Source organism: Lupinus angustifolius, chromosome LG01 (genome assembly GCF_001865875.1).
Source record: "Lupinus angustifolius cultivar Tanjil chromosome LG01, LupAngTanjil_v1.0, whole genome shotgun sequence".
Taxonomy (NCBI): Eukaryota; Viridiplantae; Streptophyta; class Magnoliopsida; order Fabales; family Fabaceae; genus Lupinus; species Lupinus angustifolius.
Genome location: NC_032009.1, coordinates 2,183,547 through 2,209,587, shown reverse-complemented (window position 1 = coordinate 2,209,587; position 26,041 = coordinate 2,183,547). Strand labels below are relative to the sequence as shown.

General features: G+C 34.0%; 3 protein-coding genes across 5 annotated transcripts; 2 read left to right on the top strand and 1 right to left on the bottom strand.

The window, feature by feature from the left end:
• On the bottom strand, positions 2,762–8,217 carry LOC109346379 (ubiquitin carboxyl-terminal hydrolase 23-like). 2 transcript variants are annotated; one of them, XM_019585908.1, is made up of 10 exons: positions 7,833–8,217; positions 7,079–7,193; positions 6,879–6,989; positions 6,173–6,345; positions 5,666–5,992; positions 5,245–5,373; positions 4,573–5,055; positions 3,651–4,278; positions 3,273–3,366; positions 2,762–3,185 (listed from the first exon to the last, which is right to left on the bottom strand). In XM_019585908.1, the coding sequence occupies exons 1-10, from the start codon at positions 8,100–8,102 to the stop codon at positions 3,026–3,028; spliced, it is 2,490 nt and encodes an 829-aa protein (XP_019441453.1). In that variant the 5' UTR covers positions 8,103–8,217; the 3' UTR covers positions 2,762–3,025. The 2 variants fall into 2 exon arrangements, with proteins under 2 accessions (XP_019441453.1, XP_019441462.1); XM_019585917.1 differs by having other exon boundaries at positions 5,245–5,370.
• On the top strand, positions 12,895–14,971 carry LOC109346372 (BTB/POZ domain-containing protein At2g24240-like). The gene has a single exon (XM_019585896.1). The coding sequence runs from the start codon at positions 13,420–13,422 to the stop codon at positions 14,752–14,754; it is 1,335 nt and encodes a 444-aa protein (XP_019441441.1). The 5' UTR covers positions 12,895–13,419; the 3' UTR covers positions 14,755–14,971.
• LOC109346359 (formin-like protein 13) lies at positions 16,978–25,600 on the top strand. Of its 2 annotated transcripts, XM_019585878.1 has the most exons (17): positions 16,978–17,297; positions 17,834–18,531; positions 19,176–19,397; positions 19,485–20,776; positions 20,869–20,992; positions 21,521–21,592; positions 21,757–21,855; positions 21,958–21,999; positions 22,196–22,276; positions 22,365–22,415; positions 22,529–22,610; positions 23,589–23,683; positions 23,867–23,938; positions 24,026–24,142; positions 24,243–24,311; positions 24,394–24,460; positions 25,041–25,600. In XM_019585878.1, exons 1-17 carry the CDS (start codon positions 17,225–17,227, stop codon positions 25,202–25,204), a joined length of 3,420 nt encoding a protein of 1,139 aa, XP_019441423.1. In that variant the 5' UTR covers positions 16,978–17,224; the 3' UTR covers positions 25,205–25,600. The 2 variants fall into 2 exon arrangements, with proteins under 2 accessions (XP_019441423.1, XP_019441430.1); XM_019585885.1 differs by lacking the exon at positions 22,365–22,415.

Below are 26,041 nucleotides of genomic sequence, written 5' to 3'. Positions count from 1 at the left end.
AAAGTCATGTTTTTCATTCATTCAATAATAAAATATCAAAGTGCATTCTTTTAGTTCTTGCATTTTTTCTTCTGGTTTTCATACCCTTCTTGGCTTCTTATTGATCATCAAAGGAAGTCCTTATTTCTTTGAACATGTCCATATTTTCTTTCCTCAAAAGTGTATCACTTCATATATCACTATTTATGATTAGTTAAAAAAATATTTAATTATTAAATTTTTAACTTAAATATATTTTTTCAACCCATCACAATCACAAATGAGTAACATATGAAGTGATATTTTTTTTTTGGGATAAAAAATGTATTCTATATTCCTATAAGGTATAAAACACATAATGCAAGAAAATTTATGTGTTCAAAGTTCAAACCAATTCACCCAATGTCCACCATTATCCCAATCCATTGCCATTCTTGTCTGGGATGTTGTCTAATTGTGTTTGGATTGAGGGCCACTCGGTTTAGTATAAGCCCAACTTATATGTTCACATATCCTACACAATAACTTACCAAACAACAAAATTAGGCCCACAATCTATGTATATTATTGTTTGGATAGATGCAATTATTCCTCACAATGTGTTACTCGTTTATGAACTTTGTCTCTATTTTTCTAGACGATTTTGATCTTCAAGCATTTTTAAGTATACAACTTTAGTTATTTCATCAAGATTCTATTAAAATTAAGAATAAGGTGGGTGACATGGCTATACTTGTTTATTGCGTAGGCTATTTCCGGTAGCTTTAGACAAAAGGATATAGAAACTAAAGTTACGTAATAAAAAAAGATTTAAGACAGAATCGCGCAACAAAAAAAAGTCAGATGATGACTCACTAAAATTGATTTTTTAAGTCTTTTTATATATATGTGTATAGATATATATGAATTTGGGTGTGTGTTTATGAATGAGACTTCTCTCTGGTACGGGAGAGATAAATGATGCCAAAAAATAAAGAAAATATGATATATTATTATATTTGTATCCTTATGTTTATTATAATGAGATAAATTTACCCTCAAAATTAAAGAGAGATATTGCATTTCCCTTCCCTCTTCATTCTCCATTGGAGGCTGACCCTTTTAACGTTGGGTGCAAATAGGTTGGCAATATAACCAAGCCTCAAGCTAAATGAGATTATGTACCTAAGAATAATTACATCTTTGATAGGGATTAAGAACTTTTGGGTACTTGGACTATTGGTATAAAAATTATATAAATATATAACTAATGATAAGTATGACACTTTCTAAATAAAAAACGTGAGTTATAATGAGATATTATAGCCTGCGAAACTAAATTTATTGAGTTATAATGAGATAATATAGCCCGTGAATAATAGGACTAAGTTGGAAATATAAATTATTATATATATATATATATATATGCCCAGAAAATTAAAAGGACAAAAAGCTAATTGTATTTACATAATTTTCAAATATTTCAAATTCACTACTACTGTACATTTTATTAATTTATCTTTCTAGAATACATTTCATACTCATTATCTCTCTAATAATTTATATTTTTAAATTATGTTATATTACCACTCTAATATTTTTTTAAGCTATGTAAATTAATTGATTAAGAAGGATAAAATAAGGCAAAAAATTAATTATTTAAACTAAGTTATAACAATAGATTTAATTTTATAGATATAATATTATGTAAAATTAAATATAAATAATCAGTACATATAAAATATGGCAAAAAAATGTAATTTTTTGATCTAAAATATAAACAAGGTGTTGATCTATTGATATAAAGATCCACTAAATTCTCAAGTATCATAGTAGGACAAAAGTGAAATATTAAATTTCTGGTAGTGACACGAGGGAAAATCACAAAGTTATGAGAGATTAGTTCTTTAGTTGCACAATGAGAGATAGATACATTGGTTATATAAAAAAGAAAAAAGAAAAAAATGGATATACTAATGATGTCAGATATTTTTACACTTTCATTACAATATTCACTATTCAATTTTAATTATTATTGACTTTTAAATAAAAGTAATACAAATAAATATGGAATAATATACTGACTATGTATAAATCTTTACACTTACTTTCAGTAGTGTATAGATTTTATACTCTAACAAAAACTAAACTACACAAATTAAATGTAAATCTTATTATATATAAAGCTTATTAATATTATATAACTTTTTTAACGTTAAAAATTACAAATTACTTTCAAATAAGATATAGTTTTAACAATACCAACAAGGCGTTGATCTAATGGTATACGACCTATTGAATCTCCAAATTCAATGGTTCGATTCCTGAAAGTGCCACTTGTTAGGAGGGGCAACCACAAACCTTGAAATAGATTAATTCATTACTCAAAATGTGAGAAGATCACCTTAGTAATACCAAAAAAAATATAGTTTTGACAGTGGAAAATTGATTATGTACCACAGAGGAGATGTTATGTTAATTGGGTAAGTTGTGGTCGTATCAACTCCCATTCATGTGTAATGATATGTTTCATGTAATGGAGTTTTTGCATATTGATTAAAGAAAAGTAACTTCATTTTCTAATTACGAAATTATAATTTACTTAATTTGACACTATTTTTCTGAAATTTCTTACTGTTTTAAATTACTTCAACAATTATACGAAATCCTTTTTGAAAACGCCAAATCTATTCATGCGAACCAAACAGAACATGGAACAATTATTATACACATTATTTTTAAGAATTTTTTTTCATGACTAACCTAACACACCAAATACGTAATACAACTCCAGTACAACAAAGATAGAAACATTTTGCAACATTTAAGTACCAAATGTCTATAAATATCAGGAACAAAATTTATAGGCTACGTACGACATGCAGCTTACTACTACAGGAACACATACATAGAAACCCAACCCTGTCCTGCTCTGCCCCTAAAGACAATAATTTAATCCTGCAAACAAAACTTTATACAGCAAAAATGAATAATGTAGGTACTCTGAAGGCAGATAGATGATGCTAAAAGAACACCCCAGACTTCGAAGGCAACAAAGTTTTGGACATCATATCCTAAAAGGAGCGTTCCCTGAGTTAGATCGGTCCAACTTAGCCCTTTTAGACCTACATTTCTCGGTAGCAATTTCTTGGAAAAGATTTGGCCCACCGAAGCTTTGCTTGTCGCCCCTCAACTTCTTCCTCTTCCCCTTGTCATAATCCTCATCCCTGTAAAAATTTTAATGTATATGCAAATAGATAAACAAGGTCCAAACCAATACATTTCATAAATAATAAACACATTGAACAACTCACCACTCATCCCCCACATATCCAATGCTGCCATTCTTGTCATTGCTAGATTCTAAGGAATGACGTTGAGGCAATTCTATAGCATCCCAACTTGCAACTGTAAATAACAGACATGTTAATATATAAAGTAAAGGAATGTGCCAACTGCTAGACTCTAATATTAAAATATTAAACAATGTCTCCAACTTGAGTAGAATTGCTTAGACCCACTAAAATGTTTAAGTAGGATATATTTACTTAACTATATCCAAAAGCAGTACATCAATTATACAACTGCACCATTCACAGGACTAGAGCAGGAATGAAACTACAAGGATGTATATCAAATCTTGTGTATTATGCAAGAAAAGAAATGGGAGGGAAATATGAATAGAAACTTACCAACTGTCTCTTTCAGACTTCGGGTAAGCATACTCATTAAATTATTATGCATTTGGTCTCTTTTACCATCTTTGAGGCTATCAGCTTGTCTAGTTTCAAATTGGTTTACTCCTGAACCACACCCAGATATATTTTCTACTCGCATAGCTGTTGCAAGCACAGCACAGTTCATATCAACTCTCTTCCTAAATCCTCCTTCAGCAGTATTTTCTATGAGAGATTTGTCATTCAATTTAAATTTAGCATCAGGTCTATGACCAGCCTTGGTTGTCCTACTTTCAAAACATGACGCAGAGGGGAATACATCAGCTTTTCCAGATGTAGACGGTCCACCTGATGAGAAAGCATGTTTATCCAGCTTTTCTTTATTTGGATTCTTCATACCCAACTGGTGGCGTTTACTTCTTCTGTTATTCTTCTTTCGTGAGCCCAAGTATGCCAGGAAAAGGTAAGTTGAGCGAAAGTAAATGCTTGAGACATTATACTTCATAAACTTCTTTCTCGATTTTTTCAGGTGCTTTTCATTAAGATTAGACTTGTGAAGAACCAGTGTTTGGCAACCAACAGCACTATCAAACACCTTACTACCTGCTTCATCACACGCTGAACCAGTTGCAGAAGATCCAACCTAAAAATAAAAAGGTAAAGCCAATAAATCAAAACAGTTAGGCTTAAAACAAAGGTCAGCTGAGCACACAATTGGGATAGTGTAAAAAACTGAATGACAATGTTGTCTTGTTGATTAGTGAAGTCACAAGGCGACTGTCATCTGACATATTTGTGCTTCAGCGCTTGAGGTGCAGCCATATCAGCTTTGGTGACAAAATCATTCTGACAGGGTTTATAGATCAGTAATCAAGTAAACTAAAACAGCACTACTTCGCAAGAAAAAGGATATTGCTGAGTACTTGAAATTATTTACCTTCTGAGGTTGAGATGCTCCATCAGTAATCTGCTTATCTGTAGAGGTCTGGGGATTATTGGCCGGCACTGTGGAAAGAGAGGACCCTTCTTGTGAGCCCTTCTGTGGCTGTAGCTGGGAAGACAGTCCAGATACAAGTTTTTCACTTTGCACCAAGCTTTCTGGTAATATGAGGTTATTTTTTTGCTGAACTATAGCATCCTTCATAAAGGGAACCCTTGTTGAACCAACATTTGACATATTTTTCTGAGGCTCAGTAATCAAACAAGATTCACAAGATTTATTTTCCATTGGACCATTTGTAACTTCCTTCAATACTTGGTTTGAAGTTGAAGAATCTCTATTTGCATTCACATTCAACTTCATATTCTCTTGCTTCGCAATGTCAACAGGCTTCCTTGGAACAATACCTTTTCTATCACGTACATAAAACAACATGTATGCTTGCTGATTTAAAACTTCCCGCTCACTGACATGACTTACCTGTAACAACATTGCAACATGGGTTTGCTAAAGAGAGTTCAAGAAGTGATGATATTCTAGATGATAAATTTACTTTTCCTTTTAATTCCTCTCAGGCACTGATTGTTTTTTTCAGCTTATTGATACATTTATAATAAATTAGTGCTGAGATTGCAAGAACACAAGACAAGAAAAAGAAAATTTCAGTACCCGATTGTCATCCAAGGTATACCACATGTTATTTGAAGTGCGAACATAGCAGTAATAGTGGCCAGAATGAGTACTAGAACCAGAATGAACCAGAACCCCGTAGAGTGAGTACTTCACATCTCCATCCTGCTAAACAGAAGAAAGTTGAAAGTAAGAAGTGGAATATAACCATATTATAAGATACCGACAAAAGGAAGCTAGTAAAAAGCCATAGAAAAATTGTGTAGCAAGAAACTGTGAATGGTCTAATAAGCTTGTCCTGTAAAACATAGTACACCCTGTAAAACATAGTACACCCATGGCCAAAAATATATTAGGGAATTGAATTTTGTATTTATATAACAAGAGTTTTGCAAGTAGAACACTGAGGTATATGTATATGAAGTGCAACAATGCATATCATTAAAAAGGTAGTACTTACATATGACCCACTGACATAAGGTTTCAAGTCCAATGTGCATCCAAAATGAACTTTCTTTTTAATCTTTAGTCCAGGATCGTGTGCAAAGAATCGTTTTAGATGAATCATGAGCACATAAGGTGCCTTATGAATTGTAAGCTGTTTGAGAGCCTTAACTTTTTGCTTGCATTTTTGACACTGGTATTGCCTCTCTCCTCCATCCAACAATTCTGCGGCAGTGAAATTTGCAAGTGCTTTTTGCAATGAATCTGCCTTGAATATTTCAAGGCTCAAATCTAAAAATGGATCAAACTTGTTGGATGAATAATTACAATGCTTGCACTTCACCTGGAAAAATCATCCAAACACCTATTTGAGTTGTTGCAGAAAGATAATCAACTATGCACAAAAATAAACTAATATAATCTTGTTATATACACTCCCACACTAATTGTTACAAACAATTTCCAAACCTCAATTAGTAAGACACTACTCTTTAAAATTCCATAGGAGTCATGAAACAGCAACCTGACTACAGAGACGACCACCGAAGATCTTATGAACCAAACTTTTCTCATAAGCACCAGATGATTCACTTGGTACTCCAGAAGGCAGGCAACATTTATGCATAGACTCAAGTAAGTTCACCATATACTCGTGTGCATCTTCCTGCCTCGCATTTCGGAAATTTCGGGATATGCCTTTATGCCATGTCAAGAAGTACAGATTTCAAGCTAATAAAGGTGAAAGTCAAATCTTGTTCCAAATATAATACTAAGCTTTTAGACGAGGGTGAATGACATTGCTTAGACTCACCTAATAGGATGTAAGAACAATAAGACGGAAGTAAAAGACATAGATGCTATCTCCTATGTTGTTGATTCAGTCTTATTCACGTTTAAAAGAAGTTGAAAAGGGGTAAAACAGCAAGGGGGAATCTTGAATAGTCGCAAAAAACATCATTGTTTGGAAAATAATGCAAGTCAAGAAATTGGCATTGGCCAGTTCGTCATTGCAAAGGAACAATGACCTATGAGAACAAATCTACACAAACCTTCAAATTGGCTCATGGGAATCATACATAAAGAGTGCATAAAAATCGAAAAAAGTTTAGAAAGGGGACTGACTCTTATCAAAAGTCTGAATCAAGAAGTAACTGAAGTAAATAGATAAATACAAACAAAATAAAAATTAATTGCTTAGTCATAATTCAAAACATGACAAATAAGGATACACCGCAGATTCCCAACCAAATGCTGTGGGGATAATATTCTCCCAGTTGATTGCAGTGCACGACTGACATGATTCTGTATTGCACACAGTGCACAAAATCCAGCAATGTGGCCTACAATGATTGTAAAATAAAATTAGAAATTCAATATAACATGAACAAAGAAGCATGGATGAAGCATCCCCACAAAGAGACTCGCTCACATGAACTTTTATGCTTGCCACTTTGCAAATATGCAGCTAGAGGCTCCGTATATGTCAAACACTGTATTACTGAGTTGAGAAAACAAGTGTTTCCAAGATTTTGCAATCCAGCTCCCTGAAATAAGAATAGCACCCCTTTAACTGAGCCTGTACATAATAAACCCAAACCATAGGTAACTTTGGTAAACATATTTTGTCTAATGTTTGGTGCATTTTATAAAGAGAACAGTGGAACTCTATGGCAAAGTCACTTTACTAGGTATTTTTTATTTAAAAAAATGCCCTTAATCCATTCCATCTCTAGAAACCACTGGTCCCTGCACCATGGTTACAGATACTCCTATCGCCGTGAAAGAAACCTTAATAATTGGTTTTCTCACACAGAAGATAAAATAAAGGAGGGTGCTGTTCCAGCTGTGTAAGTAAGGCTCGAAAAATATCAGCGCGTGTAAGCTAAGCTCTCGAGATCGAAATCGCCATAATGATATTTCAGGTAAATGATGCCTCTTAAGGTCCTCTCAATTTCTCATCCAATTCCAAGTTTCCGAAGAGTATTTGTGTAATGGACAAAGATATGTTCATTATTGGATGGTTACAGTGTTCTGATCAATTTATCTAATGACAAATGTAGAAGTAAACTTGTATATAACACCAGAACCAAAAATCATATCACAAGAGTTTTATCGAGAACGGAAGAACTTCTTTCAATTATAAGATGATAAATAAGAATGAGTATGGAACGAAGAAAACTCACAATTTTTCCAACAGTTATACCAAAGCTAAGCTCAGGATCCAAACCATACTCTGATACCTCAGAAGCATTATGCTTCTTACCGGAACAAGCAGTTACCGAATGCACAGAGTTAGTAGTGGGATTTAGGGTTTCAAGTTGAAAATCATTAGAAAATGGCTTAGAAGGAATCTTAGCAGGAAGGTACTCAATTCTCCGGTGAAGGGAAACAGAAATGGATGAAGAATTCGAGAAGTTTTCTGTTTCCGTTTGGATCGTTACATTCTCCGCCATGATTAGGAAGAACCTAATGTGTGATCGTAGCGTAGAGAAGAAAAGAGGGTTTTGTTTCAGAGTGGTGCAGTGAAGAGGTGTATCAGTGAAAAGTAGATGATACAAAACCCTACACACTACCATGCACCAGCACACACAATAACAGGACAACACATCACTCTCACTGTGTTAATTGGTTGGGCCTCATGGTAAGGCCATGTTTGTGTGGAATTTTTTATGTCCAAAATTAAATAAACATGCTCACATTTTTTAAATGTGTTTCCTAGATACCAACACACTGTTAGTTTAGTGATACTTATTGAGAGAAGCAGTCGTACACTCTAAAGTGATACCATTGTTATTACAAAAAAAGTGTGTTTCTTAGATTACTCTTACCATGGAATAAGATAAGGGAATGAAGTATCTCTTGATATAAGGATATAAGTTATCTCCTCCTGTCAATGAAATCATGACATGTGTCATGTTTCATTATTTTCTATAAAAATATTTTTAAAAATAACCAAAATAGCACACATGTCACATTTTTCTTGGCTAGAAGAGATAAGTTATCTCCTAATATGAGGAGATACATTATTCTCATAAGATAATCTCACTATAACTAAAAATGATACATATTTCATTTCACTTTGTGTTTTTATTTTTCACACATCTCTTTTCTCTTCTTCCTTAGGGGGTTACACTCTTTTCTCTTTCAATGTCTCAATGTCAATGTAAGGCATGGAAGCATCGGACATATACAAGCTTTGGATATGGAAAATAAATTTGGATACGAACAAACATAGGAGGTAGATAAGTTTTGGACACAACCAAGTTTTGTTGGATGATGTCATTGGAGAACTAGTATTATCTCCATTAATAGAAAAACAAATATATGTTTTTCTCTTTATTTTTTATAACAAAAGTGTAATTTTATTGTAATCAAATAGATAAAAATGTCATTAAAAGTTGTATTTCTCTTTGTATTTTAAAAGTTGCAATGTGCTTTAATGAGAAGGATTTTGATGCAACATCAAGTTGAATATAATGCTTCCTTAATTTTCTCTCATTGTTTCCACCATTGTTTTGAGTTGTTTATGAATATGGTAAGACGTGGTGACGGAACATGATTGGTAGCGTGAAAAATAAAATAAGTGGTTAAGCTCATTTCCTGATATATAATAATGAATGACCAATAACATTATAGGATAATGAGTTGTTTGATAGTTTCTGTAAGTATTTTTTACACACCACATCATCTAATATTGATTTATTAATTACTATAACTCTCAAACATAAATAGTACAAATCAATAGTAAATAATATGCTGACAATGTAAAAAAATTTATATTGTCAATGCACCGATTTTCAACTCTTCCATCATACATTGAAACATGGTATCACTGAGAAATTATTTGTTTACACTAATACTGGAGATTGACACTTTCTTTTAAAAAATAAGGTTAGTATCACAAACGTCATAAAAAATGACTTAGTCATAGGTTGAAGCAAGCAAAGTATTATTTCAATTGGGAGAAACATCAAGTATGAATATAAATATCATTGCAAAAATAATGAAATGCGATGGTTTCGTTAAACATAAACTACGAATTCCACAATGCCGTTGAGTTTAAGAAAAAATTATAATCAAGTGATGTGTTGAATGTTTGAAAGTGGAGCAACCTTAATTAAGTTTGTTATGGATAACCCTGTTTTGAAGCATTCGGTCACATCCTCGTTACTATGTGGCACATACATGATTTAAATTCTATATCACGGTATCAACTTGGTAGCAAGGTCCACATGTTTATTCTGATTTGACAAGGTCACTGAAAATGAAATGAAAGTGTTGCAAGACCTACAAAATAACAAAACCATCTTCCACGTATTTATTTTATCTAATACATAGAAGAAAGTCAAGAAACCCATTGTACAATTAAACTCATAATTCTCTTATGGTCTGATTGTAAGTTTGATTTTGAAGGGAAATGAATAGGAAGAGAAGGCTTAAGAACTACCTCACAAGTGTATTTCATTGCTCTTAAACATTTCCCTTCCTCCATTGCCCTCCAAAAACCAATTCGTAAACAACCCCTAGTATTTATGGTTTAACTTTGTCCAAGAGAAATTGAAAGTGGAACGTATTGATTGCTTCCAAAGTTCTAAAAGCAGTGTGCAATAATACTCAAGTAGTCAAATGGGGAAGTTTTGGCGTCTACAACCCGCTACCACTAGGTGTTGATCAAACACATAAAACTAAAGATGAAATGACCTCTAATAAGAGTATAATATTTATATATGGTTGATATAAAGATTTATATATAATTAATATATTATTGATCATCATTTGTATTAATTTTTTTGAAGAAACAATAATAATTAAAATGAATGGTGGATTGATAATATATGAAACTTATGTGTACATTTTTTCTATGTTAATAATTAATAACCGGTGGACATGCAATATGAGTTTTATATACTTTTTCTAGATAAAAGAATACACCTAGTATTACGCAAATTGGGCTTATCTTATTACTACATGAAAAGGACAAAACGGAAAAGTCAATGCAAACTTTTTAAATGTTGAGGATAAACTTATCTTTGTTTATCTATTTGGAACTAAAGTGACCATCAAGTTTATGTTACGAAAAATATCATATGGTGTGTATTTTTCAACACAGGTTATTAGTTACATGATAAGGAGGATCCAAGTTTTCTCCTTTCATGCTCTCTACAAAATGTATATATCAAATCTCGTCACATAGGACTAATTTAACAATATTTTTTTTGGTTCTACACTTAGTTTGTAACAATTATTCACATTACTTTTTCAATATTATCTAGAAAATTTGTACAAAAAAATAAAAAAGGAGTGAACATTTGCATCAAGAGAAAACTAAAATGCAAAAATTAAGAGGTGATGAGTTAAGATTAATTGATGAAAGATGAAATTCTCGAATTTACTAACTTGTCATTGATAAACATGAACTATATTATATATATTTTCAACAAGGATGATAAAAAATAAGGATTAAGCATATTAAAACTGAAACATAACTTAATTGTTATTTAGAGATTTTTAAATGGAAACAAAATACTTACATTATAAAATAATTTCTCATGATTATTTATTAAAAATAGATAAATATTAACTCCCGTTTTAAATCTTATATTATGTTAATATTTAATTTCAGAGTGAAATATTTTACATTATCATTGTAAAGATTTATACACAGTTATTATTGTATCATCAATCATTCATTTATATTATTTTTATTTAAACATCGATAATAATTAAATATAAATGATGGAAATATTAATGTAAAAAACCTTAATACATTATTTTCTTGTAATTTATTTGATATACGTAAATGTTTATTAATTTATATATTGTGTAGTGTTGTTGTTTTGTCCTATGTATTGAAGATTGACCTTGTTGTGTATTGATGTTAGTGTCATGACAAATGTCGCCTTCTAATTAGGTTGGAAAAACCTCATTAAATGAACATCTAACGTTTCAATAAAATTCAAAAGCGTAAACTTAAGAGGTTGGTCATGAAATTTCATTTTTATGTCCGTGTTGTTTCATTCGAGATCTATGTGCAGATTATGATCATTTTTAAGTCTCACGACGCGCTTTCTTTACGCCAAAATGAGCATTAAGTTGACTTCACGAGGAAAAGGTCACACCTTAAATAATACTCCTTCCCATTCATTGTAGTGTAAAAATCTATTTTCATCCTCAATTTTTTTACCTATAGTCATTTATTTTTTTAGAAATTTGAAATATCAAATGATCAGAAAATAATGTGTGTCAAAAAATTTATTTTAAACATTCTTCTCATCTCTCGATATGACCTGATACATCCTGGTCCAAAGTCAAGCTATGGCCAGACTAAACCACCAAGCTTCGACTAGGTACTAGATAGGTCATGTTCACTCTAAGCACCTTTGGATCTAGGCTGGTTAACCGAATAATTCATAGAAATGATGTAATTGTCCAGACAAGATCTAAATAATAGTATACTTGAACGCTATCTTTGTTATTCGTTTGTCACATTACTTGTATAAGACTCTCACGTGTCATAAGTCGTATGCACTTGCATCATGTACCCACTTTCCAGGAAACGGCAAAGACAATCAAAGAATACAGCTGAGACCTATAGTAAGCTATAAGTCAACTATCCATAGAGTACAGACCCGTTAGAGTCGTCCAACATGGATAAAATAACTCATGATTATCTAGGACATGTACGACATGACAATATGTTCTACCATGCAAACAACATTTACTAGAAAATATTTTATGTCATTCTCCACAATAAATATAGGACATCCCCATAAGAGAGATATCTTAACTCTATTGCTCTTGCATTATATTTCTACTCTCATATTTTTCATACATTAACTTGAATGTGAGAGCACCTTTTCAAATACCCATCAGACACTCCTAAATCATTCTCAAGCAACATTCATAAGACCCATTACCTAGAAACCACCCATTCAACCTCACTTTCTCCATACTACACTAGAGAAGATGACCTATTTTGATTCACATTCATTATGTTTGATATTTTTATTTTGGGAAAAATTTATAAGGAATAAAATGAATATCAAGTCTTCATTTTATAAATGAATATAACTCAAATCCCTTAAAAAACTAATTAATTGTTTTGACCATTTAACAAACAAATATAACTCAAATTGCTTAAAAGGCTAATTAATTGTTTTGACCAAAGATAATTACAACTATTATTATTAATCTTGATTTTTTTCCTTAAAACTATGTCCCGACATGGAAGACCCAAAGGAGACAAGGAACAAAGAGACGTGGAGAAGATATATAAAAATAAAACAGAGATGAAACAATTACTAAAACAGAGGGATTTGTTTGAGGGAGAGATCAAACTGAGTCAAATGTTTTTTCTGAATTCCAAACACTCCAACCCAATTTGATTCTTCTTCACCAAATCCCTTCATTTTATTATTTTTAAAAACCCACATTTTTTAACCCCCAAGCCCTTAAATCCTCCATCTTTTGTTTTTTTTCAATCAATTTCATCACCCGTGTTCTGTGATCCTCTCTCTTACCCATTTTCCTTTCCTTCAATTTTAAGCTTTCAAGCATAATAATTCACTTTCATTCAATGAACAATTATTCCTTTTTAATCCCATTTATTCGCTAAATATCTTGTGCCATTTTCTGGCACTTTCAAACCCTGTCATACCCAATTGAATATCCTCTTTCAAGTTTCAACCTACCAACTATTGGAAGAACCTTATCTCGCATTTGGGTTCCTAAAAAGATTCAATTTTTGGAGGAAACAAGCTTATCCCAATCATGGGTACTCATAAAGACAGGGTGAAATTTAACGTTGGAGGCAGAGTATTCGAAACAACATCAACAACCATAGCCATTGCAGGACGAAATTCTCTGTTTGGTGCTATGTTTGATGACAACTGGAACCTCTTATCAGAGAATTCAAGCGAGCATTTCATTGATCGCAACCCTGATTGCTTCGCGGTTCTCCTTGATCTTCTCCGAACAGGGGAACTTTACATCCCACCCAACATTCCTGAGAAGCTTCTCTACAGAGAAGCACTGTACTATGGCCTAATTGATCATGTTCGTTCCGCGAGGTGGAGCACATTCGATGGAAACCGGTTGAGGTTGTCAAAGTCAATTCAAGGTCAAGCACCGGGTGATGGAACAGCGATTCGGGCTGGTCCTGATGGTGGTGTTTGTATTGCTCATGGTAGCATGGTTCATGTTTATGATTGGGCGTTAGATGAACACCCTCCTCTGAATCTTGATTACCAAAGAGTTAATGATGTTGGATGGGTTGATTCAGATAACATAGTTATGGGTGTTAGCGAAAGGCTTGGTCGCGGTGATGGTGGCATGGGTTTGTTTAATTCACATACAGGGGAGTTAAGGTTCAAGTTTCATGTTTGTCATGAGAATCAAGTTAAGAGTTACACTGCTGGTGCTTTGAGTTTTAGTTCGGATTATAAGATATTTTCTAGTTGTAAAGGAAGGAGTAATGAGTATGGTGTTGGTGTTTGGGATCAGGTTACTGGGAAGCAAATTGATTTCTTTTACGAGCCTATGGGTTGGTCGCTCGGTGATGCTGATAAGCTTCAATGGTTGGAAGGGAGTAACTGTTTGTTGGTTGCTACTATGTTTCCTAGGAAGGATAACTGTTACATTAGTCTTTTGGATTTCAGGGAGAAGAATATGGTTTGGTGTTGGTCTGATATTGGAGCTTCTGCTGCTATGGCTGTGGATGAGAAAAGGGTGAGGGATGCAATAGCAATGGAGGATAACAAATCCATTTGTGTGGTGAATGAGTTTGAGGATCTAGGCTTCATGGATTTGAGGATGAGTGCTGCCACTAGCATTAGGTGGAGCTCAAGAAGTCGGTTAATGAAAGGGAAGATGCCAGAGGAACCTTGTTACCCGAAGCTGGCACTGCACGGAGGGCAACTTTTCTCGTCAATGAATGACTGCATTTCAGTCTTCTGTGGCCCTGAATGGGTTCTAACTTCAAGGCTTAGACGAAGCTACGGTGGTTCAATATGCGACTTTTCCATCGGAGGGGATAGACTTTTCGCCCTTCACAGCGAGGAAAATGTATTTGATATATGGGAGACTCCAACTCCACCAATTATATGATTTAATTTATACTTATACATTAGCTTCCTTAGTTTAAGGTTATCTTTTATTGGTTTGCTATCACCTGATCGCTTATGCAATTTTCCAGATGGTGCTGTGTATTATTTCTTCGAGATTGACGAGTTTTTAACTTGGCATACATGTTGGTATACCTTGATTCTAATATGTAATAGTGTTTGTGCATATCTACAGCGAAAATCATATTTGAATTGCTTTATTTCCCCTTTCACTAGTGGATCAGATTTCATTCATAAACAACTTTCGGGTGTCTGTGCTTATCTACAGAGAAAATCATATATGAATCACTTATTTCCCTTTAGTAATAGATAAGATTACATGCATAGCTTTAGGTCTCATAAGATTCTAAGTTCACAATACCTCAGTTTTCATCTCTTTTCTTTTGTAAGGCCATATCCTCTTTATTACATTCTTTTGACTTTCTTAGTTTTTTCTTCAACTAACATAGCAGAGTAAATGCTACCAAGTTTCTCAATAGCCTTAGAAGGATGGAAGGAATAAAGAAAAATAGTGCCTTATAATGAGAGCAGTTGAAAGTTTTGAGTGCTATACCTTATGGATTTACTTTGAACAGAATCACTTTGCTTAAAGGTGTTACTGGTGGGTGGGGTGGGTTGCTACTTTGGTTTTAGCTTTTAGAGATCACTTTATTTTCCCTTAGTATATTACACAAAGTATAGTTTGAAATCTTTTGGTTACACCAAATCTACCAAATATTCAAATGCATACATAAATCCCAAGTATCATGTAAACATATAGTATTAACCATCCACCTATATAGAAGTTCTAGATATTAATAATTTAACCAAACTTCGAGATCATTTGGCACAAAGTAACAAGACCGGTGTCTATCCACAAGGAAATCTTTAATTATGTTTAGAACATTGTTCAACTTTGAAGTTTGGAAACAGTTATGGTTGGATATGTACTTTTCATTAAGACCAGAAAGTAAATAAATACTCAAATGTCAGCTACACATACACAAAAGATGCCCTGCAATAAGAAAACATTGTCAGCACTCACCACAAGCCATGTGTTTCTATATATAATATTATCTTGCAATGTGATCATATAAGAATAATCTCGCTATTCAGATTACTAAAACATTTAGTTGAATCTAATGGATGCTTCTCAGGGCAAGCCCTTAGATAATCTATGTTTAGTTGTAGGTAAGTTATATTTCCATACATCTATGTTAGTTGATGTAAAATATTCTTATGAATACCATTAATTTTCCTAAAATATCCTAGACAAAATTTAGCATGTATTTTTTGAAATCATTTTAATTTTCCAATAAGACAACGAAATTATTTCACACTAAAAATTAATATTCAGATGGAATCATTAAACCCAACATCTTTATCTAAAAATAGAAACCCAACATTTTGATGTAATGATGTTACTTTTCTTTACATTGTGTTGAAGATGTTGTGTGAAGAATCTTATCCCAAATAAGAATTTTGGAAATATTAGAACTTTCATAATATACTTAAATTCTGGATAGGATCTTTCCTTTAGTTGAGTGTGGGGTACAAAAGACTTAGGATTAATATATATAATTCATAATTAACAAGAAGTTGATTTAGTGGTATAATATTCAGCTAGATCCTAAAAATGACTTCAATAATTTAATTCATGTAAATCACACTTGTTGGAAGGAGCAATCACGAATCCCAAAATAAATAGTTTCTTACCCAAAAGGCAGAGAGAATACTTTTGGTAGTACCAAAAAATATATATATATACATTGATCGTGTAAGTATTTTTTACACTGAATAAACAAATCATCCACCACTAATATATTAATTGTTAACTATGATTGTCTCTCAAAGAAAAATAATACACATCAATAATCAATGATTTCTTAACAATATAAAAAAACTTTACAATTTAGGAGTATATGTTTTAAACTCACATAATTCGAGTCTTGTAGATGAAAAATACATGTCAAAAGAGTTAGCCTCATATATCCCCAGCTCGGATAAGATTACCTCGGATTAATGCGAAACCAAAAAAACTAACGGAGTTATCTCTATGCAAACAACAAACACTAATCCTTAAAAAGACATACACACGTGTCTTCCTCTTCCCTCTCTCTCACGCAAACGACAACAACTTATGATTACTACAACAAGAATCTGATATATCCACATCACACGTGTCTCTTTCATCATGGCAAAATACGTTACCTCAAGCTTCAGTCACATAATAATTCAGCAAAGAACAACAGAAAAAAACGAACTGAACCATCACCCTCACAAATTAACATAACAGACATAGAAATAACCATTTCAAAATCTCATACTCACTTTTCATTCATTCATTCATCTATAACCGCTTCTTCGTGATTCTCTCTCTTAAACCGTTGTTAACTAAATCATTTCCATTACATGGTGATGGAAATTTCTGATTTCTATTGCGTGTGATAAGGTTCTTCTCCTTCTTCGTTAACATGGCTATGCTTCGCAAATTGTTCTTTCACACGCCTCCTGATAATCTTATTGAAATTTGCGACAGAGTCTATGGTATGCTCTTTCTATTTAATGTATTTGAAAATTGTGAAGGATTTTCTTCATTGTTCAAGTTATATTATTATTAGCTCTGTTTAGTTGTATAGAAAATGGTTTGAAAAGTAAATAAGTAAAAGCAATGCTATTAGCATCACACTCTTTGTAACATTTTTTGGTAGTACCACTACCAAGGGTATCCCCACGGTAAGGAAATAATCTTTTCTAGCTGCGCGGCTGTCCCTTCTAACAAGTGTTCTTCCGGGAGTTGAACCTTTGACCTTTTGGTCTTTATGAGATTTAATGGGGTCTTATACTACTAGACCAACGTCTTGTTGATTCTTTATAACATTTTTATTATTAGGTGAATGGTGATTATCACATTAGACACACTTAAAAATGTGATTTGATGGGTTCTACATGATAATGAATAGTGTATAAAATTAATGGATGGAATGTGATAGGGAAAGTTAACTCAATTTGAATTGATGGTTATGAACTTCTATGATTTATTAGTAGTCAGTGATTATTCATTATTGTGAGTATGAATGTAGTTTTTGATTGCTGCTTCGTCACGGAAGCATGGAATGAAGATAAATACAAAGTGTACATGGATGGAATAGTAGGCCAGCTTCGAGAGAATTTGACTGATGCTTCCATTTTGGTATTCAATTTCCGCGAGGAAAACAGTAAGAGTCAATTAGCAAACATCATGTCTGATTATGACATTACCATCATGGACTATCCTCGCCACTATGAGGGTTGCCCCATTCTCAAAATGGAGCTAATTCACCACTTCTTAAGATCTGGTGAAAGCTGGCTCTCACTTGGTGAGCACAATGTGTTGTTGATGCATTGTGAACGTGGTGGTTGGCCCGTTTTAGCTTTCATGCTTGCTGCATTGTTGATTTATAGAAAGGTTTGTACCGGGGAGCGTAGAACTTTGGAAATGGTTTACAGGCAGGCGCCACACGAGCTTTTGCATCTGTTGACGCCGATGAATCCTGTCCCTTCCCAATTGAGGTATCTGCAGTATGTTTCCAGGAGGAATGTGACCTTGGATTGGCCTCCATTGGATAGGGCACTCATGTTGGACTGCATCATTCTTAGATTTATTCCAAACTTTGATGCGCAAGGTGGTTGTCATCCAGTGCTTAGAATTTATGGCCAGGATCCTTTTAGTGCAGATAAGAAAACAAAAATGATGTACTCAACGCCAAAGAGAACCAGAAATGTCAGAGCTTACAAACAGGTGAGAAATTACTTCACACTTTCACATGGATTGATTTCTCTGGATACTCCTGGCTCATCTATTTGAAAAGTAAAACTAATCCTTTTTTATTTTTGAGGATACAAGAAGAAAGTTCATTGAAGTATATAGTACTTGATAAATTGGTTTGCATAATTGCATACAGGTTAGGTAGTCCATAGACCATTCCATCACAGCTTAACTTCTTCAACCTATTTAGTTTAGTGCATGTAGTGCTGTAGTCCCCTTTCATGGAATGAGTCCTTCATGTAAGATGGATCTTAGTTTGTGATCCCGGAGGCTGCACTTGACATTAATGTCCCAAAAATGTAAAAGGAAAGGGGGGATACTTAAAAAGAGGATACAAAAATAAGTTCATATAATCTATGTTCATTATAGGGGACATTTGATATGAATATCAGCATTTAGCAGATGCTGATCAAATTTCAACATGGCTTCCGGGCCATACAAGGATCTAGATGAGTTAAGGAGGGGGCCAATGCTCTTATATTTTGATAAATATGCTGAAACATTTGCTGTTCTAGTTACAATTGTTTGTTGAATTCTTTATTCCTGCAAGCAAGATATAGCTGGAATCTGATCTGAGTCGTGTAATTATTTTGAAATTCCTTGTTACTATTTTGCAGGGAGAGTGCAAACTAATTAAAATTGATATCAATTGCCATATTCAAGGTGATGTCGTGATTGAGAGCATTAACTTGAGTGGTGACATGGAGCGCGAAATAATGATGTTCCGTGTCATGTTCAACACAGCTTTTGTTAGATCTAATATACTAATGCTTAACCGGGATGAAGTTGACATTTTATGGGACACTGAAGATCACTTTCCAAAGGATTTCAGAGCAGAGGTACATTTAGTTTCTACCTATAATCATGTTTTTTAGTTTATATATTCCTAACATTGAATTTATTCTTTGGTTTATGTTTGGAATAAGATCCTTTTCTCAGAGTTGGATGCTGCTGCAGCAGTTACTGCAGATGGCACCTCATGCTTTGATGAGAAAGATGGACTGCCAGTGGAAGCCTTTGCCAAGGTTCAAGAGTTTTTTAGCCATGTGGACTGGTTGAGTCCTAAGGCAGATGCTGCACTTAATGTACTCCAACAGCTAAGTGTTGCAGTTATCATGAACAACAAGTTGGATAGAGTTTCTGATCAGTCTTCCTCTTCGTCTAAGCAATCTCCAGATAAAGATATAATGAGTAGAAAAAAGGATAAGATCAACAAGGTTGACGCTACTCGGCAACAGCCTAGTACTTCTGACGTGGTCTGTCAAGAAACGCCCAGCGCTTCTGGAAGAACCTCTGCTTCTAGTAAATGTCTGACATGTTCTACAAATATTGACAAAAAACCGCAGGCATGTGATACTGCTTTATCTGGTTTTGTGGATACTGCTCTTTCCCCAGAAACACCTCCACTGCAGCCTCCCTCAACTACTTGTGCTAAAGATTTTGATGATTCTCCTCGGCATACGGAATCACTTCCTCATCATATTTTGTCCTCGAAAACAAGACAACATCCTGTCACCGAGGAAGCTAAAGCCCAACCACAAGACAGAAGTCAGTCGTCTATTTCTAGCTCAATATCTGGGACACAATCCTCATCTACTTGTCATAGTAAGTTACCAGCTGATGCTATTTCTCATTCATCAACTTCAGCAATTACTTCAATTCAAGGAACCCGTTCACTTTCTCCCAAAACACCAGCGAAAAAGATTCCGCCTGTTAGAACAAGACCTGAGCCATCTCCTTCACAACCTCCACCTCCACCTCCACCTCCTCCTCCCACTCCACTAAAGGATCATAAACCAGTTAGAGCTAGACCTCCTCCACCTCCACCACCTCCTCTTCTTTCAGGGAAAGCTTCAGGTGTTGCTCTAGCACAACCACCGCCTTCCTCCAATTGCTTTAATCCTTCATTCCAACAGTTCTCACCTGCTCCTGCAGCACCAGCTGTTCCACCACCTCCGGTACCCTTTGGTAAAGGAGGTCTAAAATCAGGCAGTGCTTGTCCGGGCTCTATTTCTGTGGGTGGTAATGGAAATAATGTGTCTGCTACAACAGGACCTCAATCTAATTTGCCGTCAGGCTCTAAAGGACGAATTCTATCACGTACGATAAGTTCAAAGAATAACACCAAAAAGTTGAAGCCATTGCATTGGCAAAAACTACCAAGAGCAGTGCAAGGAAGTTTATGGGATGAGACACAAAAATCTGGCAAAGCTTCCAAGTAATGTTGATTTAGCCATGCTGTTAATTTTCCATGACATATAGCCCTTCTATTATTCTCTCACATTTTCGGTTTCTACTATCTTATTCTAGTGCCCCAGAGATTGACATGTCGGAACTTGAGAATCTCTTCTCAGCATCAGTCCCAAGCTCAGACCCTGCAAAGAAGTCAAATATCCGAAGCTCAGTTGGGCATAAATATGAAAAAGTGCAACTGGTAATTTAGCTTTAGTTTCTAGTAGCATAGATGGTACATGATGTTTTCTTCATAATCTTGTTGTTCATATCTGAATGTAATGGGAAAAGGCTAGAAAAGTAATTAGTAGGAACTGCATTTATTAACTGGTTATCATTTTAGCTGTCATAATATAACATGAAGTTGAAAGTTGTTATCTGTCAGCTTGTTAACAATGGAAACTTGTAGAGATGACAAGGTCAAGTATCAAAATTGATGCACACAAAATTGTTACATCTTATGATGATCCTAGTATATTAACTAACGCATCTTGTGACCAGTAGTGTCTGTATATTCTCTTCGCTTATACATATTCTGGAGCTATGATAGTTCACTTGTCACGAGCAGTGTATTAAATAATGAATGTTTATCTTTGTGGCCCAGTTTCTAAATACCCGACTCATTTTATTTGTAGCACAACACCTTCTTGATGATACATATTCTGTATGGCCATGACACATGTTTTCCCTTTTCAATACTTGATTTAGATTAATTTACCACTCCTTGCAGATTGAGCATAGGCGAGCATATAATTGTGAAATCATGCTTTCAAAAGTGAAAGTGCCATTACATGATTTAATGGTAAGATTGATGTAGTCTCTGAGAAAATATTACAGAAAATCAATTACTTTCAAACAAACCATGACTTGATTTCTGTTGTTCTATTTTTATAATCTTTTCATGATATGGAATCATCTAGTTGACTTGATAAGTTCTAATAAGAGTTATGATTTTCAAATTTACAGAGCTCAGTGCTAGCATTGGAACAGTCAGCACTAGACACTGATCAAGTTGAAAACCTCATAAAGTTTTGTCCTACAAAAGAGGAGATGAAATTACTCAAGGTTCGGAGATAATTATAATTAGTTATGATTCTGAGCTCAAGCACCTTAACATGATGAGTCTCCCTTTTCAAAATTTCATAACTTCTATTAATTGTGTCACAGGGTTATACAGGGGAAAAGGAGAAGTTAGGGAGATGCGAACAGGTATATAAGGTTTTATGATTTTTCGCTAAGGGATATACTTTGGATATCTTCGATTAGATTACGAGATGCATGAATATTCTGAATTTTAGCATTGTTTACATAGTTGGAACTGTATCTGCTTATCTTCATTAGTGGAGACCTGCATTTCTGCCTTGCCATAAATTAGGATTGTATAATCATGAAATTTTCATTACAGTTCTTCCTCGAGTTGATGCAAATACCGCGTGTAGAAACCAAGCTCAGAGTTTTTTCATTCAAGATTCAGTTCAATTCTCAGGTAAAGATTGCCATTTACCTGCATCCTTATTAGAAAAGATGGATTTCTAAATTCATTTCAATTTGACCCTGTTAATATTTCTATGTAGGTTTCTTACCTTAGAAATAGCCTGAATGTAGTGAACGCTGCTTCAGAAGAGGCATGATATTTTCCTTTATACTCAAACATCTTTCTTGCAATTTTGTTTCCTTTCATTATTTTTACGAGAAATGGCATTTTCAATGTTATGATGGTTCTGTTTTTCTAACTCAGATCAGGAATTCTGTCAAATTAAAGAGAATTATGCAAACAATACTTTCTCTGGGAAATGCTTTGAACCAAGGAACTGTTAGGGGTAAGTCAAAACAAATGTATATAGAAGTAAATAGAGGTAACATGGATCATGCAAGTTTGGATGCCGCAGAAATCTACCGTCATTGTTTAAACATATTTATTCATAAAATACTTTGTACCACACACCTTCATCAAACATATTTTTTAGTGCAATCTTGTGTGTGTAAATATAACCCATACCACCTTATTTTGTTATTCCTTCCCTCTCACATTGTACTTAATTTTCATGGTGGAGTTAAGGTTAATGGCCCTTTCTTTGTTTAGTCAATTTCCAAGAATTTCCATCAGTGATCTGCACTGAACAACCCCCACATCATTCCTCGACAATTTATATTTTTATGACTTCAGATATAAATAATTTCTTCATCAATTCTCTGTATCAGCAATCTCAATGATAAGAACATTATGCTCACCAATGTTGATGCTACATTAATTAATAATTTCTTTCACAGTTGGATACCAACTAAGCCCAGTTGGGAGAAAAGAAAACTAATCAATACAATGATGAGAAGACTTGGTTTTGGTGTTTGGTCTCACTATTATTATACAAGCTTACCCTGAAATGTGAACTTATGAATAGTAGGATAGTTATTCTAATTTTTCACCATCTAGATAAATTAAAAATAGATCGAGTGATGAATGACTTAAATTGGAACCTTAACCATCCTCCTCAACGTAGACTAGGAGAACTGAATATTTCACATTGTGCATTATTCTTACTGAAACAATTTCTCTGCTTGCGGGATAAAGCTATGTATATGTACTATCCCTTGACCTTATTAGGTGGAGCCTCGTACACTAGGCCGCCTATTTTTATTGTTTTAGTTTATGAGTGTTGTCATTGTTCATTTAATTTTACTATGTGCATTATATAACCGATTGTGAGACTCCACATTGTAGCATATCATATTGACAGTATCGATCTTTAGTGTTTAATCTGGTAGTTCACACATGTTTATATTCTCCATTCTTCTTTTAGGTTCTGCTATTGGATTCAGATTGGATAGCCTTCTTAAACTCACAGAGACACGTGCACGAAACAACAAGATGACTCTCATGCATTATCTTTGTAAGGTATATTTTTTCCTAGTCCTTTTCTTTTTTCTTTCCTTTTTTTAATGATTATGCATTTCTTAAGTACAATGGAGTCAATTCTGATATTAAGTTGAGACAACATTTTAGATAGCTTTTCTTGTACTTCCAGTTGGATATTTTTCACCCTTAATGAATAAACTTTGACACTGTGTTTACCCATAGGTGCTGGCTGACCAACTACCAGAAGTTTTAGACTTCTCCAAGGATCTTGCTAACCTAGAGCCGGCAGCGAAGGTTAGAGACTTCTCCAATGCTCTTCAGTTCATTATGTTATCAGGCATTGTATATTTAATAGCACTGACTTGTATAATTATGATCCAGATCCAAATTAAGTTTCTGGCAGAGGAGATGCAAGCTGTAAGCAAAGGATTAGAGAAAGTTGTACAGGAACTATCAACCTCTGAAAATGATGGTCCTATATCAGAAACTTTCCGCAAGGCATGCACAATATGATATCTAAGAGCCATGATATATTCCTGAATTTTGACATAAGAAAGTATTTATGTTGCAAGTCTTGACTTTTTTATTTTGTTTTCAGAATTTGAAAGGGTTCCTCTCTTCTGCTGAAGCTGAAGTGCGTTCATTGGCTTCATTATATTCTGGCGTGGTAGGCTTTTGACAATATATTTTTAGATCTTGTTAAAGCACATTAAGGGCTATGTTTTACTTGAAGAATGTGTGTTTTACAGGGTAGGAATGTAGATGCGTTGATTCTTTACTTCGGTGAAGATCCCTTTCGCTGCACTTTTGAGCAAGGTGTGTGACTCTTTAAATATATTCGCTTTTGATGCCTGATTAAGTGAGCACAGAGCAATTTGGTGCATGATTTCAAATAACTCACTTATACTAAATAGATTACACATAAATTTTCAAGATTTGATCATATAACTCATGATTTCAATATTTTATGAACTACCTCTATTTCGTGACTCCCAACAATCAATTGGATATCCCTTTTGTTCAAATTCCTTAAACGTATTCTTGTGCTGAAGTTTTTTTAAGTTGGATCCATGTGTGATGCTTCAAATCTGATCTTTCTTTCCTGTGTCAATTTCAAGTGAGGTTTCTCTTTCCAGTTCTAATTTGAAGCTGGAAACTACCACTCTGTTCTTAACTCTACTGCAATACCTTTTATGTCAAGAAATCTTTAGTGCACTTCCCCCCTTACATTTGCTAGACATTATGTTGATAATTTGTGTCAGACATGCCAATAAAAAGCCTATTATGCATTTCAGTTGACAAATTATAAATGTTTTCTGTACTTGCACTACTGTACTATTATTATTAGAGATTGTTTATCTGCTAATTCTTGTATTATTATTTTAATTTTCTGCAGTTGTCACAACTTTACTCAACTTCACTAGAATGTTCAACAAAGCCCATGAAGAAAACTGCAAGCAGCTAGAGCTTGAAATGAAGAAAACAAAAGAAAGTGAGAAAAAGAAATGTGAATCTGAAAGGATATTACCTACAACGGTCAGCACTGGCAATGTCAAATGAGTGGTAACTAGATTAACTACTAGCTTTGAGAATCAATAGTGTCCAGACTATGAATTTTTCAATGGACAAAAATGGTACTTATTGTGGCAGAATTAGTAGTAGTAGCTGGCATTGAGAACCAGAATGGTAGAAATTTCATTACACTACAAAAGTTGAGGTTGTCTCTGAACCCTTACTTAGGTTGTAAATCCTCCTTACACTAGTAGTTTATTTAGAAGTGTGAATCTTATAGAATAGAGTAGATAATAGGCTAGCATTAGTTGTGTCAATTTGACAGCCAACTTGTATATATGTTTCCTTTCCTAGGTAGCAAGCAGCAACACTGATTTCATGTCTGTAGTGCAATGCTTGGTAATTTCTTTATAAGCCTATATGATTGATTTTTTTTCCTTCCAATTAAATATCTTGTAAGGTGCTCTGAAAAGGAGAGATTTATTTTGATCTATACCATTAAATGTTTGTGATGTCTCACATAATCAAGGTTATAAAATGTTTAATGTACGGTAGTTAAGCATTTCTGAGTTATTTAATCTGTATATCTAGAAAATGCAATGTAATGTATCCTTCTACAGAGAAGGTTGCATTGCAAGCTTTCCCACATAACCTATAAGCAAACCAATTTTCCTAGCTGCAGCAACAGGTTTTTCTTCTGTTTGTTTCTTGTTCCGGAATACACCTAAATTTAGGGATGATAGATTGCAATACTGTAACAAACAATAACAATGTATCAATGGACACATCCTTACAAAAAGGCAGCTCAATGTATAATGTCTCACATATCAAGGTCTAGATATATCTATATACGTAGTCTTATCCTCGCGTAAGTTAAGAGCTCTT

Coding starts and splice junctions, on each gene's coding strand:
- LOC109346372 (XM_019585896.1), top strand. CDS start 13,420: ATGGGTACTCATAAAGACAGGGTGAAATTTAACGTTGGAGGCAGAGTA.
- LOC109346379 (XM_019585908.1), bottom strand. CDS start 8,102: ATGGCGGAGAATGTAACGATCCAAACGGAAACAGAAAACTTCTCGAAT. Junction 7,194..7,832: donor GTATAACTGTTGGAAAAATT/GTGAGTTTTCTT, acceptor TTCTTATTTCAG/GGAGCTGGATTGCAAAATCT. Junction 4,279..4,572: donor GAGCATCTCAACCTCAGAAG/GTAAATAATTTC, acceptor TTTTATTTTTAG/GTTGGATCTTCTGCAACTGG.
- LOC109346359 (XM_019585878.1), top strand. CDS start 17,225: ATGGCTATGCTTCGCAAATTGTTCTTTCACACGCCTCCTGATAATCTT. Junction 17,298..17,833: donor AATTTGCGACAGAGTCTATG/GTATGCTCTTTC, acceptor GTATGAATGTAG/TTTTTGATTGCTGCTTCGTC. Junction 18,532..19,175: donor ATGTCAGAGCTTACAAACAG/GTGAGAAATTAC, acceptor ACTATTTTGCAG/GGAGAGTGCAAACTAATTAA.